Source organism: Hibiscus syriacus, unplaced genomic scaffold (assembly GCF_006381635.1).
Source record: "Hibiscus syriacus cultivar Baekdansim isolate YM2019G1 unplaced genomic scaffold, ASM638163v2 tig00111276_pilon, whole genome shotgun sequence".
In the NCBI taxonomy this organism is placed as follows: domain Eukaryota; kingdom Viridiplantae; phylum Streptophyta; class Magnoliopsida; order Malvales; family Malvaceae; genus Hibiscus; species Hibiscus syriacus.
This window is the reverse complement of record NW_024063043.1, coordinates 724,892-740,931: the sequence shown is the minus strand read 5'-3', so window position 1 is coordinate 740,931 and position 16,040 is coordinate 724,892. Positions and strand designations below refer to the sequence as shown.

Below are 16,040 nucleotides of genomic sequence, written 5' to 3'. Positions count from 1 at the left end.
ATTGTAACAAAAAAGGTCGTAATGTCGTGATTTACCTTTTAAATTAACTGAATACGATCCCCTAAGATTGATTTGAACCTTCAATAAAATGCTCACGAATGGTATACGACGAAGACAAAATCCATGGCAAGTTAAAGTTTCAGGTGTTGATTGTCCAATCAAAGCATACACAAACTGGACTTGTGTTTCAATCGAAGGATCAAATCGACAATTCCTCTTTCGATGAATCCCAAAACTCTTAACGATTACTTAGATTGAAAGGAAAAAGTTGATCCAATCTTTTACTGGAATTATGACGTTGAAAATAAGGTACAAAGTACCACAACTAAATTTACAGATTATGCTTTTATTTGATGAAAAGTTTTTGAGTCAAAACTAAGGCTCGAAGTCAATCTTGAGACAATTTTTTGCTCATCCATTACCGCCAACGTAAATCTCATACAATCATCTAAGGTAATAAGACAATCTAAGCCTACCACAACATGATGCAAATCGTAAGATGATTAGGCGAAATTGAGAAAGATGATAGTAATACTATGACTCAATTCATTCATTCATGGACTGATTCGTGATTCGTGAAGCGGTTAAACTACATAAATCTCTAAGCATTTAGACATGTCTTATTCATCCAACAAAACATGCTCTTCATAGAAGTGTTTTACTTTAAAGAGAATTAGATAGATGATGAACATCAACCCTGCTGAAGCCGTTGGTATTCGAACCCGTAACCTCTAAAAAAAAATTAATTCCTTTAAACACCAAGGTAAATTAATTTATGCTTAATCATTTTATTAAGTTTTTGTAATTAAATTCAACTTAATATTTTTCATTTTTATTTTAGATAATTTAAGATCATATTTATTATTAGTCAAAAAATTTGCTTTGTGTTTAAATAAGGTTGCTTTGTACTTAAATAAAGATTTTGGTCTTGTTTTTTTTAAGTGAAAAGATTCTATTGAGTTATGACGGATTGAGATATTTTTCTTTCTGTCTAAATTGTTTAGATAAAACATAATTAGATAATTGAACTTAACTCAAAATTCTAATGTAGATTATTAAGACGAAACTTCTTTAAAGGAATAGACGTATACCATACATCTAGGCAAAGATTTCATAGTTATATTTGTTTTTGATATTTGTGTTTAACCTCAAAACTTTGTGCAAAGATTTCATGACTTTTGGTTAGTTAAGAATTAATCACGAGATTTTATGCAATGATAAATATATTCACACTTATTGTAATTAATAATTTCGTGGACCTAAATGATTTCATAGGAATTACCTTTTTTACCAAAAAAATAATGAACACTCTCCAAAGATAAAACCAATAATCATTGGTTTTATGGACATAAAAGAAGTTGAAGTAATTTTAATTAAAAATTTCCTTTTAAAGTTTACCTCGGTTGGTACTAATCATTCTTATGATATCGAGAATACAATTGTCAGCAATCCAAAGCCAACCGGTTCATTGTTCTGAGAAATCAAGGAAAAACATTTAATCCATTTTTTTTTTAATTATTTCATGTCGATTGTGTTTAACATCCAAATTAATGTTCTTCTCAATAATTTTATAATCATTTGGACCTTTCTATTTGCCCTGGAAGTTCCACCAAGCTATTGTATATTGTCCTAACCTAAGTAATTTAAGTTTTAAAACTCCTTGTTCATTTTCTTGTCCAAAGCACAACCCTTGCAACCACCATTTCCGGTGGTTGTAATGGCAGTTTCCGGCAACTTCCCTTGGCTGATATTCATATCAGCTCTTATCTTCAAGCTCTTAATCCCCGTTAGCAATGGTGCTGATATTTACTTGGAGTGGACTGTAGCCATTAATACATCAGTTCTCCCATTTCCTTAAGAACAACCTGTAAATTTGTCCACCATTAAGTTCTTTAACTGTAATTTTGCACGTTTCTTCTTCTTCTTGCATTTGATTTGATTTGTATTTATGATCTGAGATGTGTTCTTCACAGGTTATTACCATCAATGGGATGTTTCCAGGTCCCCTCATCAATGCCACAGCCAATGACGTAGTTCATGTCAATGTGTTCAACAAAATAGATGAACCACTACTATTTTCATGGTACGAAAATAACGTTTAAACAAGTTAAGAGTTCGACTTCTGATGTCGATATTCATTTATCCAGATGGTGAGGACTCTTTTGTGCCAAAAAACTTAGGGCCTCTGATGGGGTTGTTGATGCAGGAATGGGATACAACAAAGACTTAACTAATGGCAGGATGGAGTTTCCGGAACAAACTGTCCAATTCAGCCTGGCACTAACTGAACTTATGAGTTTCAGGTCAAAGATCAAATTGGATCTTTCATCTATTTCCCCTCCCTCGGTTTCTTGAAAGCCGGAGGCGGATACAGCCCGATTCGAGTTAATAATCGTCCAGTGATCGAGGTACCCTTCGCCCAACCGGAGAATGATTTTGATCTTCTCATTGCAGACTGGTATCAAAAGCGTTATAAGGTAATGTACAGATGTTTTCATTGAACCTATACATCAGTGCTTGCTATGTTACTTACTCGAACACATATTTTATGTTGAGCATCATACAGGAAATAAGGTCCGAGCTCAGAAACAATTCAGCGGTCTATGAGATCCCTCCTGATAAAATCTTGATGAATGGAAAGGGCTCGTATTTGGATAAAGATTCAGAAGCCTCTGAATTTTTTACAGTAACAAAGGGTGCGAAATGAAATCATTTTTCTTCATTTCTTCTATTAAAGTATTTATATTCGAAATTCGGATATATTTATTTAATACGCGTACCCGAGATCAAATAACAATGTGTTCTGTTTATGCAATGCAGGAAAGACATACAGGTTCAGGATATCGAATGTAGGAACTGCCTGGAGTTTCAACTTCAGGATTCAAAATCATCGGATGGTATTGGTTGAAACAGAAGGATCTTATGTTAATCAGATGCCAGTAGATTCTCTCGACGTACATGTCGGCCAATCTTATTCCGTGCTCGTCACAGCAGATCAACGAGAACAAGATTATTACATTGTGGCTGTTCCCAAACAGGTCAATGCCGCGGGGTTCAGCGATCTCATCGGCGTTGCCGTGTTGCAATACGACAACTCCATTATTCCTCCAAGAGGTGGTCTTCCACTGGGGCCTAATTCATTCGATATCCAATTATCCATCGATCAAGCTAAATCCATCATGTAATCGAGAAAACCGGAGTCGATTAGTGAAGGCCGCACAATTTTACCAACCATGTGGTGTTGTTTGTGAAGGTGGAACTTGAAGGCGGGAGCTGCTAGCCTAACCCGCAAGGAACCTTTATTCTCCGAAGCTCGGTTGCGGAGATCAACGGCAAAGCTCGTTACACAGTCAACAACGTATCTTATCTTACACCCGAAACTCCATTAAAGCTCTCCAATGCCTTCGCCAATGGCGGAAACGGTGTTTATGTGCTCGACAAATTCCCAACAAATTCTTCGATCGTCGAAGCCACGAACGACGTTTTCGTAGCATCTGGAATCCTTAACGGCTGGACTGAGTTCGTGTTCAAGAATGACTTGGACTTAATCCATACTTGCCATTTGGATGGTTTTGGATTCTTCGCAGTTGGGTAGGTAAATATTAGAGTTAAAATTGATTAAGTAAATTTGAGGATTTATTTACGGTTCAATTTGAATTGGTTTTAGGTTTGGTGATGAACAATGGACACCGAACTCTCGATCTTCTTACAATACCTACGATCCAGTGATCCGGTCCACAATTCAGGTGTACCCTGGCAGATGGACAGCGGTTTATGCATGTTAGACAATCCAGGGATGTGGAATTTGAGATCACAACACTTGAAAAACTGGTACTTGGGTCAGTAGCTTTATGTGAGAGTCTACGATCCTGATCCTAACCCTGCTAAGGAAAAGAAGCTCCCTGAAAACATGCTGCTTTGCTGTTTGTGGCATTCATTGTTTTCCAAGTATTTGTATTCGACATTTATGTATCGTTATGGTTCGATTCATCGAACCGTGAGTGTATATTGAACACATACCGATATCGAATACTTATACTTGAATCTATATGTTTTTTTTCTTTGTTGACAGGAATCTTTGGCTCTCCACCTCCACCCCCACCCCCATCTCTACCTCCACCTCCGGCTCCTATGGCCCCAGCAAACTGTGGTTCATCCAACCAAACAAAATGGTAAGTGTAAATTTTAACTAGTGATAACTTGTTTACTCGAATTCAGAGATAAGCATCGGCTTTCGATTGATTATACTCTCCTGCTCCCTTATCCGAAGAGTTTTCATTAAGATGCCTTGCTTGAATGTGTATTTGAATCCAGTATCGATGAAATGCTTAAAATCATTCCCTTTCATGTTAATAGGTTTCACGTAATTGTGGTCTGCATCGTATTCATCATAAACCAGTGAGCAGACAGATTGTTTCCGATTCAATTCAGGCATGGAAGGGAACTCATAAATTGTTGGAGACTTCATCAGGGTAATTTTTTTTAGAGAAAATAACCTCAGTGACAAAAAATGCCTTATAATATACGATTTTAACTAATTTTTTTTGGATTTGCCAAAATGACCAACTAAATCGCAATGCGATCGATAATTCGTAACGCGATCTCCGGTATCGCAAATCAGTTTCCAGATTCGCAACGCGAACTTCGACTATCACATTACGATTTACATATTCGCATTGCGATAGTCCAAGTTCGCGTTGCGATTTATATATTCGAATTGCGATAGTCCAAGTTCTTTGCGATAGTCCAAAATCGCAACGACGGTATTACATTTGTTTCTTAAGAATTTTCTCTAAAAAGATAGTATTCGCGCGGACGTGCCGAAGACACGTATGACCACGACCACGACCACGACCCGACCCGAGACGAGACGAGACGAGACGGACGACGGCGGCGGCGGCGCGCGAGAGTTTCCCTTGTTCTCTATCACTCAACAAGGAAGTGGGAAAGCCAAGCCTTAAATACCATTCCCAATAGTGTTTCCAATACTATGTGAGATTGAGCATTACCAACACTTGTTCCCAATACTATGTGGGATTGAGCCTTAAATAGTGATATTATTTTTGAATGATTTGCTTAAAATTGTAATAATCGCGATTGATTGTAGATTGACTTTTAATTATGACATATTTAATCGTATAATACTAATGCAATTGGTTGCTGATTCAGTTGTTTTAAGGTGCATGATTGTTAATTGTTTCCTGAATAATCACATTGTATTGGAAACAAGTGTTGGTAATACTTAATCCCACATAGTATTGGAAACACTATTGGGAATGATATTTAAGACTTGGCTTTCCCACTTCCTTGTTGAGTGATAGAGAATAAGGGGGACTCTCGCGCGCCGCCGCCGCCGCCGTCGTGGTCGTGGTCGTGGTCGTGGTCGTGGTCGTGGTCGTGGTCGTGGTCGTGGTCGTGGTAATACGTGTCTTCGACACGTCCGCGCGAATACTATCTTTTTAGAGAAAATTCTTAAGAAACAAATGCAATACCACCAGTCGTTGCGAACTTGGACTATCGCAATACGATTTACATATTCACGTTGCGATAGTCCAAGTTCGGGTTGTATGCTGTAATACTTTGAGCAACGTTGCTCGTATTACTTTAAAGTACAGTAAAACAAAACTGAAGAAACATTTGCACAATTAATCACTTTGATTATTATTCTATTTTATTAGATTATTCTATTTTATTAGATTATTTTAACTTTTAATTTTTAGTTAAAAAAATAGCATCAATATATTAAAAATTAGTTGATTAATAATGAACATACATTTTTGATGTGATATTTTCATACACTTAATTCATAATATGACATGAAAACGTCACATCACCCGTTAAAAGATTTCGTCAATATTTCCATCTAAAAAATCGGGGGGAAAATCACACAGATTTCTAATCGAGACCCTTCTAACCAAGTGTCAACCGTTAAAAAAATGACATTCAACCAAAATAATCTACAATATCTTTTTCTTGTCGTCTTCAATAGACAAAACGGCCAACTCTCCTTCAATTGTCGCACCAGAAAAAAATAACACGCTACAAAAACATAAAGAAAAACACAAGCTTCGTTGAAAGTTTTTAGGGTAAACTTAACTCCTTTGATTTTTCAATTTTACCAATCATACCACCTAATTAATAAATTATGATATGACAATTAATAAATTTGGAATAATTATATATTTAGTCTTAATAATTATACATTCAATTAATTTGATCATAATTCTAATCTAATTTATCAAATTTAATCATGATTATATTGTGGCACATAGTCACAATATGAGTAAGAGATTTTTTTTTTTAATTTTAACTATTTTATTTTATTTTTCACCCAAATGGTTACATATTTCACCATAAGATTAGATAGAAAATTGATAGAAGATAAAGTATTCTACCTAATCAAATGATTACACATTTCACTATAAAGATTAGATAGAAAACTGATAGAAGTAAGGTTGTGGCTCAAACTTGTGTCCTTGAGTGGAAATTCAATGGCCAAGCGGCTAGACTAGATCTACTATTTGGTTTGGAAATACAATCTTTAGTATATAACAGTGTAAAGAATAACAGGAAAAAAAAAGTAAAAAATAATTTTAGTTTTAAATTAAGTAAAAATTGATCATTTTTAAGGATAAACTATATAGATGGTCATTAATGTTTGAGTAAGTTTTTGTTTTCAACTGAAGTTTCCAAACTAACAAATTACTCACTAACATTATCGATTTGTCACTAACATCATCAATTTGTAACACGATACATTAATAGTCGTCACAGGGGTAATAAAATGTCGATGTGGCACGTTAAACCGGTGACTTGGCATTGTTCTGCCGCACGAGACAGTGAAGAAACTGGATTAGAATCAGTTTTGGTCTTCTTCTTCAAGTCAACTAGGCTCATTGAGTCGTCCTCTTAATCCAATATCATATCCTTACCTATAGTATCCTCGTCTAAAAAGGCATAATGACAAAATTAACTACTAGCATTTGTATAATTAGTTACTTTGGTTTTTATTCTATTTTTTTGGAACATTTTAAATTTTAATGTTTTAATTTTTAGTTAAAATAACATATGTTTGATAGAATCTGTTAATTGACTAATGATCAACATATTTTATTGATGTGATATTTTTACACATGTTTAATTCGTAACATGACATGATATGTAAAGATGTCACATCATCAATTAAGAGATTTCGTCAATAATTTCATCTAAAAAAATGTTTTCATACATATTTCTAATTGAGATCTCTCTAATCGAGTGTCAAACATTGAAAAAAAAATTGATATTCAACCAAGCAAAATGCATAGCTTTCTAAAATCATCTCTCGATCATAATCTGCAATAGCTTTTTCTTGTTATCTTCAATAGATAAAGTGGTCAATTCTCCTTCCATCGATGCAAAAAAAAACACACGCGACGAAAATATAAAGAAAAACACACCCTACGTTGAAGGGTAGTTGTGATGTACGACAACCTTAATATACAATTAAGAAAATGCGCTATCGGAAATGCTAATAATTTTTTTTAATATTTTTGATAAAGCGCTACCGAAATCATTATTTTTTTCTACAAGAAATGTTAATTTCGCTACCTAATTTTCTGTAGAAAAATAATATTTTAGGTAGTGTTTTACCGGAAATGTTAAACATTTTAGGTAACGCCCAATATTAACATTTCCGGTAAAAAAATTAATGTTTTAGGTATCGCTTTATAGAAAATGTTAAAAAAATATTAACATTTCTGGTAACACCTTTTCTTAGTCGTATATTAAGTCTGTTGTACCTTAGACATCCCCTACGTTGAAAGATTTTATTATACTATAATTTTATTTAAAGTGCTTTATATTATATAAATTTTGATACGAAAATGATTTATATATATTATACATATTTCAATACACGTGTACTACAATCATGTTATATTTTATATTATGATTGTAGTTTTTAATTTATTTTTTATCATATTCATGTAAAAATGATTGTATGAAATAATTATGTTACATTATTATAGGTTACTTTCATTTAGGTTATATTATATAATTACTTTAAGAAAAATAATACATAAATTCAAAGAGTATCTCAATGATAAAATGTGATATATTCCATCCTAAGTGATTTAAATTTGAACAATATTATTTACACTACACGAAATTTATCTAAGCAAGGAACATGAAATATATTATTTTTTTTTGGATAAGTAAAATTTTATTCATCCAAAAGAAAGCAGCAGGGCTGCTACAAAGAACAATATGACTATAATATCAGCCCCCAATTGAGGCACAACTAACTATTTACAGCATCAGACCTATTCATATGACATCTATGAAGCTTGATTCTAACAGTCTCACTAATTCTATTTACAATTAAGTCAGTCGAGCGAGTCACTCCTCTAAAACATCTGTGATTTCGCTCCTCCCAGATAAAGTAGACAAAACTAGTCCAAGCTAACTTGAGAATATAAATCAAGAGGGATTTACCTTTAAAGTTCAGGACCATCCAGCGTATAGCATCATCCCAGCAACTCGGCAGTTGGTAATGTAAACCACAAAAGTTCATAATAGAGCGCCAAACCTCACAAGAATAGGAGCATTCCAGGAACAGATGGTTACGAGTTTCCTGACTAGCCCCACACAGACCACATAGATTGTCAGTCACAATACCAAAACGCCCAAGTCTGTCCTTTGTTGTCAGTCTATCCAGCATCACCATCCAAGCAACCACAGAGAATTTAGGGACATGAGCTGGGAACCAGATCAGCCGATGCCAATCAACATTTTCTCTCCTTTGTCTAATATTTTCCCAAATCCAACTGCCCTTAATCAGTGACAGATTGGCCATAGAACAGAAAAGTCTTCTAGCTTCCTCTCTCATTTTGATCAGCTTGCGGAGAGTCCAACTGAATTGAGCTTTACTATCAACCTCCTAGTAGTGTATTGATTTAAAACAGTAAGATTTTACCCAGGCAATCCATAAGGACCCCTCCCCAGCAAGAATATTTTTAATAAGCATGAAACAACAAGCCTTGCTCCAATCAGCCAGCTCCCTAAGGCCCAAACCACTCTCAGATTTAAGGGTGCAAATCTGATTCCAGCTGACTCTAGCCCCTCTTGCTGAAGTATCACTGCCCTTCCAAAAGAACCTCAAGCAAATTTTCTCAATATCCCTCATAACCCCTTTAGGCAGAATGACTTGCCTGCACCAGTAACCAAATATACTGAAAATGACAGACTTCACAAGCTGCAATCTACCACCAAAGCTGAGTTTCCTACTAGACCAATTGTCAATTCTACCTTTGATTTTCACAAGCAAGGCAGAACAGTCCTTACTTGAGAGCTTTCGAGTGACCAAGGGTATCCCAAGGTATCTAACAGGAAGCTGGCCTAACTTGAGACCAGTAGCACTCTGGATCACTTCAAGCTCATCCCTAGCCACTCCACAAGCAAACAACTCAGACTTTAAAGCATTCAACTTAAGACCTGAGATCTCATAAAACTTTTCAAGCGTACTAACTACTCCTAATATAGCATCCAAAGACCCATGGCAAAACAATAACAAATCATCAGCAAAACAAAGATGAGTGAGGGGAATTCTTTTGCACTTAGGGTGAAATCTGAACACCCCATTCTTTGCTGCAGCATCCAGAAGGGTAGATAAAACATTTATAACGATAACAAAGAGATAAGGGGATAGAGGATCCCCCTGCCTTACCCCCTTTGCACCCTTAAAAACCCCACCAAGCTCCCATTCAAAGAAATTGAATAGCGAGGAGTAGTGATGCAAGCTTTTATCCATCCACAAAAAACCTCAGGTAAACCCATAGCTTCCAAAACAGTCATCAAGAAATCCCAACAAATTGAATCAAAAGCCTTATGCAAGTCAACTTTAATAGTGCATCTAGGAGATAAATTCTTCCTAGAGTAACCCTTTACAATTTCTTGGGCAAGCAAAGTGTTATCAGCTATGTTTCTACCCTTAACAAATGCTGACTGGTTAAGGGATATCATGTCAGGGAAAAATAAAGCTAATCTAGAAACCAAAATTCTAGTGATGGTCTTGTAAAACACAGAGCAACATGAGATAGGCCAAAAATCCTTAGCCATGCATGCATTTAAGGATTTAGGAGCTAAGACTAGGACAGTGGCATTGAAAGCAGGCAAGATGGTTGAAGTTTGAAAAAATTACCATACATCCTTCAAGAAATCATTACATACAATGTCCCATGCAACCTTGAAGAACCAAGAGGTGTAACCATCAGGACCCGGACTTTTATTGTTTTCTTGTCTAAACAATGCATCTTTAATCTCAGCATTAGTGATCTTAGAAGTAAGACCATCAGCAGCACCAGGGGGAAGGGAATAAGTCAAGACAGATTTAAGCCACTCAGCAGAACATCCATGCACACTAGGGTCAGTAGTTCCAATAAGATCCTTAAAAAATTCCTCAAGAACAACTGCCATACTCTCAAAAGATTCATGATAAATCCCACTATCATCTTTAATAATCTTAATAGTGTTCCTCTTCTTATTTACTTCTACTCTCTGATGGAAAAACCGAGTGTTCATATCACCTTCTTGTAGCCAGTGAACCTTGGCTCTTTGTTTATAAAATTCAGATTCAGCATCCTCAAGAGCTACAAGATCATCTCTAAGTTTGCTCTCCTCCTCCAGCCTCCTTTGATTCACATGGACAAGATTAAAAAGCTGAATAGATTCAAGCTCAGCCCTTTTTTCAGCAACTCTGCCATAAATGTCAGAATAATAGCTTCTGTTCAATTCCTTTAAAACTGGCTTAAGCCTCCTCAACTTGTTAAAAAGCAGCTGCATAGCATTGCCCCCACAATCCTCTTGCCAAGAGTCTTTAACAACCCTCAGGAAGTTCTCATTAGCAGTCCAGCAATTAAAGAACTTGAACGACTTTGGTTTATGAACCTGAGCCCCTTTCTGAGTCCAAATGACACCAGGGCAGTGATCAGAAACACCCTGGGCTTTAAATTCCACAACAGAGTCTGGAAACTCAAAAAACCACTGAGAATTTATTAAAATTCTATCAAGCTTGCGAGCTAAGAAGGAATTTTCTTGCTTATTGGACCAAGTGTAGAGAGGACCAATGTAGGGATGATCTTGAAGCTCCAAGTCCACCAAACACTCCTTAAAATCATCCATGTCAGAATTAGTGTAAGTACCCAACTCACCAAAATCAGAACTCTCATGTGCATTTGCAAAGATGTTGAAATCTCCCCCAATCACCCAAGAAGAGGAACCAACAACAGATTCCAAACTCTTAAGATGAGCCCAAAGACCTCTCCTAACCAGACTGTTGTTACTGCCATATACAGCAGTAATAACCATTCTATGACCAGCCACATTACCAACAATCGAAATAGCCTGATCACTTATCTTAAGAACAGAGAAAGATAGAGCCTTTTTCCAAAGTAACCAAAGTCTACCCCCATCAGAGAATTCATAATTATCTGCTAAGTTCCAATCAGTAACCAGTACCTCAACAAAACTAGGAAAATTAACTCTCCTTACTCTAGTTTCCATGAAACACAGGACATCAACTTCTAAATTCTCAAATCTTCTAAAAACTTTCTCTTTCTTGAGCCATTATTGAGGCCCCTAACATTCTAGAAGCTTATGATCATCTATTAATGGTAACAGGAGGAACATGAAATATATTACTATGAAATTATAAAATCTTTATTATTTAATTTATTAATGATTAGTGAATAGATACTTTAAATATGAGATTAAATAACATAATAAGTTATATATTCTTTCTCTATTCAAATATTATTTTAAATGAAAATAGAGATAATTATGGATCTTTATTAGTCGGGTTGAGTTTAGGGTCTATTTGAACCGGAACTAAAAAGTAAATCCCTTCATTTGTATTTGATGCGAATTTTTTTATGAAAATTCGCATGTGATCCAGCATGATACAAAGTATATTAAAAATTATTTTTATTACTTTTAAGGATCTAATTTAAAAATAACATAAAAAATCTTATTATAATTACCTCTAATATATAAAAGATATTAAATCACTATCTCTAAAAGACAATCTAGAAGTCTGAAACATTGTAGACTATACAAAACGTGTGGGACCTCTAAACAAGTGAATCTTTAAGCTAACCAGCATGTGGCCTGCATGGTTATGGCTAAACCAACCAAAATCATTAAAGATCTTTAATTTTGTATTCAATTAATAATTTAATGACCACGAACTTACCTCAATAGTTAAAAGAATCATTATTGTTTTTAGAAGTCACATGTTCGAGTACCAGCTATAGCAGTAGGATGATTAAGCTTTTATTGTTAAATGATTGAGAGTATTTAGAACATATACTATTATGTAATCACCTTAACATAATCAAAAAAATATTTTAATAATCAAATAATTATATTTCTTGTCTTATTTATATAAGTAATAAAAATATTTGATCTAGATTAGTTGATCGATAAATCATACAGTGGTGGTGATGATATTAAGAAAAATATGAACTAATTTTTCCATTAGTGATATAAAGATCATTTTTAAATTGATTTAAAATTATATATATAACAAATTTAATTTCAATAAAAATTATTGTCTAAGCTAGGGAATGATCTTGACCCCTCCATGTGAAGCAAACCATTACCTTTAAAGGCTTTAATTTTAAATAAAAATGTAGTATAATTTTTCAAAGTTTGAGTTTGAATTAGTAATGGTAGTGATATGTGATTAGTTCCCGGTTTTAGTGGAAAAAGAAAATCTCAATGAAGATCTATCAGTGCGTGTTTGCTTTTATATAATCATATTTTTCATCATGCAACTCCAATTTCTAATATTTTTTTCTAAGATATTTGTCTTTGATATTAAATTTGATATATATTGAAAAAAAATATGATTTTCACTTATTTTTAAATATCTAAATTAATTTTATATCTAGAGTTCTATTTGATACACAAATTATGTAAATTTGTTTTATATAATATGTTTATTTTAATTTTAAATCTTAAATTTGAAATTTATTGGGAGTTATTATTTAAATTATATTTCATATCATTTAATTGGTTTTGATTAAATTAATTAAAAATAATTAAATATATATTTTTTCGAAACTTTGCTTGCGATTTCATTAATTTACAAAATTAGGAAACTCAACCATAAAAAATACATTGGAAGTCTCCATCAAACATTGGAGGTTAGGATTCGAACAAATCATTTTTTCTAGTATAAGAATTGAAAAAGGTCATCCTATTAAAGCATGTTTTAGATAGACGGTCGGATGCTTATATTTTAATTCTTGTTCCTCGTACCGGATCGATCCATGTGCGAAAGTTAATGGATGAAGTCGGCATCGACGACCTTCTGGTACTTGGTTTTAGGGGAATAATCATCGTCTCCGTAGTTTTCTGGACCCCTCTTCTTAAGCTTGTTGGAAGAGATAGCCAGCGGCGGGATGTCAACGGAGGTGAGCTGTGGCGGAGGATGCTGCCATTGCGGAAGCGGTCCGGCCAAAAGAAGGTTCTGCAGTAGAGGACCCGCATCTTTAACAGCCTGCAACAGCTTTCCTTTCGCCGGAAGTGGCCTGCTAGCTGCTAGTTTCAAGGCATGTTCGGGAAGCGGTGATGGTACAGTCACCGGAGCCGAAATCGAGTCGGAACCCGGAGATGAAGCCATGGTTGGTTCGCCGGCGGAGAGAACAGCTTCGGCCGCGGGTTTCGATTCATGTTCTTCACGGGAAACACCAAAAGGTGAAGCAGTTTCCGGCAGTTGCTGCTGTAATTGTTGGTGAAGCACGAATTTCTCCATCATCAGCTTCCGACATTGAGCTTGAACTTCATCTCTCTGTTTCAATGTCCGAACCAGGACATCCTTGAGATGAACCAATTCTAACTCTCTTCTTGCAATCTCCTCTTTGGCTGACATTAGGGTTGTCTCCAGCTCCACCGTTGTGAACATTAGGGTTTGCTTTAACTCCTCCATTCCCTGCAGAAAACAAGAGAATATCAGAAACCAAACCCTACTTCAACCGTACTGCAATTTGGTGTAGCGATTCAAAGAATGGCAAAGCTAAACAAGATCAAAAAGATGGTTTACCACTTTACCTGGTGTTGGTAGAAATAAGAGAAGGTGAGCGAAGTGCGTTGATCAGCCATTGCCAAAGGGAGGGAAAATGGGTGGGGGTTAATTTCTAAGCCTTTCAATGGATTCTTCGGCCTTTATACTGTTTGCATGTGGCCTTTCCCTTTATTTATTTATTTGATTCATGGACCATAGATTGGAGCATAAAGCTAAAATTGGCGTAAAATGTTTAGTGAAACTACCTTTTTATATTTTCATCAATACACCCACACATAATCTTTAGTCTATTATTTGGTTCAAAATCTTTAAAATATAGGACAAACCTTTTGAAGTTGTACATTAATCCGTGAACAAATATAACCTGTTGTTCTCTCTTGCACGTATAAGCTTTTGATTTGAAAAGCGATATTCCAAAAGATAGAATTTACAACAATTACAGTCACTAAATATAAAACAACCAAGATACGATAGCTCCCATCTTCAATAAATGACAATATACATCTACCCCACATGTGATTATGTGAGCCCATGCACATGTTGAACATATTCCCTGCCTTAGAAATTTAATGTTTTTTATTAATTAGAATCGTAGATGGTTCGAAGATATGTTGTATGGTTACATCTTTGAAATATAATTTATACTTTTAATGATGATCTTTTTATTAAAATCATAATTTTTTTTATATTTTCTATTGAGGTATCTTTTAATATAATTTCTTAAATTTATACTCTTAATATAAAATCTTGCATCACCCTTCATCAAAATTTAAATTCAAAAAAATTGACTTTAACATTAGAATATTTTAATTTTCTCTCCACAAAAAAAGCGAATAAAAGAAAAGAATAAATTGTAGGGTCCTCAGACTACAAATGATTAATCGCCATTTAGACAACAAATATATGTCCCTTTCGAGGGGGAAGAGTCTAACAACCAAAAGTCGACATTTAGAGTTTAGACCAATCCCAATTAATTAGATATAATAATTTTAATATACTGTAATTATTTAAATATATTGTAAAAATAATTAAAATATATATAAAATACTATGATAGGGAAAGATAGTACAGATAACATACCAACATATGAAAGTATATATACAAATTTGTATAGATATATAACCTTTTAAATATAACTAGAATACTAGATAAATTCTAAACGATTTATCTTCTTTAAATAAATTTAATTTAAATTTAAATACTTTTATAATTTTAAAATTAATTACATTAATTAAAAATAATTATATAGTAAAATTAATTTTTACAATTTAAAATATTAATACTTTTTAATTATATTTATTTATAAGTATAAATAAACATGAATTGTTATTATAAATATTACATATATTTTTATTTTTATATATATATTTTAAATTAAGATGGTGTCACAATATTAAGTGATATAAAATTTAAACAAATAGTTTTAAGAATATAATTTTTGAGAGACGCATACATAAATGTGAATAATGCTTAATTTTGTAATGAAATATTTGGTTTCTAAAATTATCTATATTTTTAAGGATGATTCTTGTGTACTCGAAGAGCGCCAATAACAATGAGCACTAATAAATTAAATTGTAAAAATGTTAAAAATATAAGGCGATTTTCTCGATATATCACCGTTGAACAGTATATTTTCCGATCAGACACCGTTCAGACTATATTTCCTTATCTAACACCCTTTGCAAAAAGGCGTGCTCTCTACAACGCGCTTTACCCTGATTTGGTGTCACGTGGGGTAAGGCGCGCCCCCTGAAGCGCGCCTTATGCTGATATGGTATACACGTGTGTAAAGGAGGTATAGCGCGGTGCAGAGGCCGCGCCTTACCCCAAAATCTGCCATGCGGCGTGCCCCTGCGGCGCGCCTTAGCTATAATTACCCACCCAATCCCTTCCTATAAATACCCCCATACTCAATCACTTTCATCACACCAAATTCTCTCAAATTCTCTCAAATACTCTTATAATCTCTATC

General features: G+C 34.3%; 2 protein-coding genes across 2 annotated transcripts; both read right to left on the bottom strand.

Annotated features, from left to right (window-relative positions):
- Positions 1 to 8,281: 8,281 nt before the first annotated feature.
- On the bottom strand, positions 8,282 to 11,541 carry LOC120157747. Its single transcript, XM_039168786.1, has 4 exons — positions 10,210 to 11,541; positions 9,802 to 9,984; positions 9,020 to 9,718; positions 8,282 to 8,920 (listed from the first exon to the last, which is right to left on the bottom strand). The coding sequence occupies exons 1-4, from the start codon at positions 11,539 to 11,541 to the stop codon at positions 8,282 to 8,284; spliced, it is 2,853 nt and encodes a 950-aa protein (XP_039024717.1).
- Positions 11,542 to 13,321: 1,780 nt separating this feature from the next.
- LOC120157746 lies at positions 13,322 to 14,155 on the bottom strand. Its single transcript, XM_039168785.1, has 2 exons — positions 14,092 to 14,155; positions 13,322 to 13,972 (listed from the first exon to the last, which is right to left on the bottom strand). The coding sequence occupies exons 1-2, from the start codon at positions 14,140 to 14,142 to the stop codon at positions 13,322 to 13,324; spliced, it is 702 nt and encodes a 233-aa protein (XP_039024716.1). The 5' UTR covers positions 14,143 to 14,155.
- Positions 14,156 to 16,040: the final 1,885 nt, after the last annotated feature.

Bases quoted from the DNA above. Each gene is read 5' to 3' on its own strand.
- LOC120157746 (XM_039168785.1), bottom strand. From the start codon at position 14,142: ATGGCTGATCAACGCACTTCGCTCACCTTCTCTTATTTCTACCAACAC. The intron at 13,973-14,091 runs GTAAAGTGGTAA...TGTTTTCTGCAG, and splicing joins CTTATTTCTACCAACACCAG to GGAATGGAGGAGTTAAAGCA.
- LOC120157747 (XM_039168786.1), bottom strand. From the start codon at position 11,541: ATGGAAACTAGAGTAAGGAGAGTTAATTTTCCTAGTTTTGTTGAGGTA. The intron at 9,985-10,209 runs GTATGTAATGAT...TCCCTTAACCAG, and splicing joins TCAAGGTTGCATGGGACATT to TCAGCATTTGTTAAGGGTAG. The intron at 8,921-9,019 runs GCTTGTTGTTTC...ATACACTACTAG, and splicing joins AGCTGGCTGATTGGAGCAAG to GAGGTTGATAGTAAAGCTCA.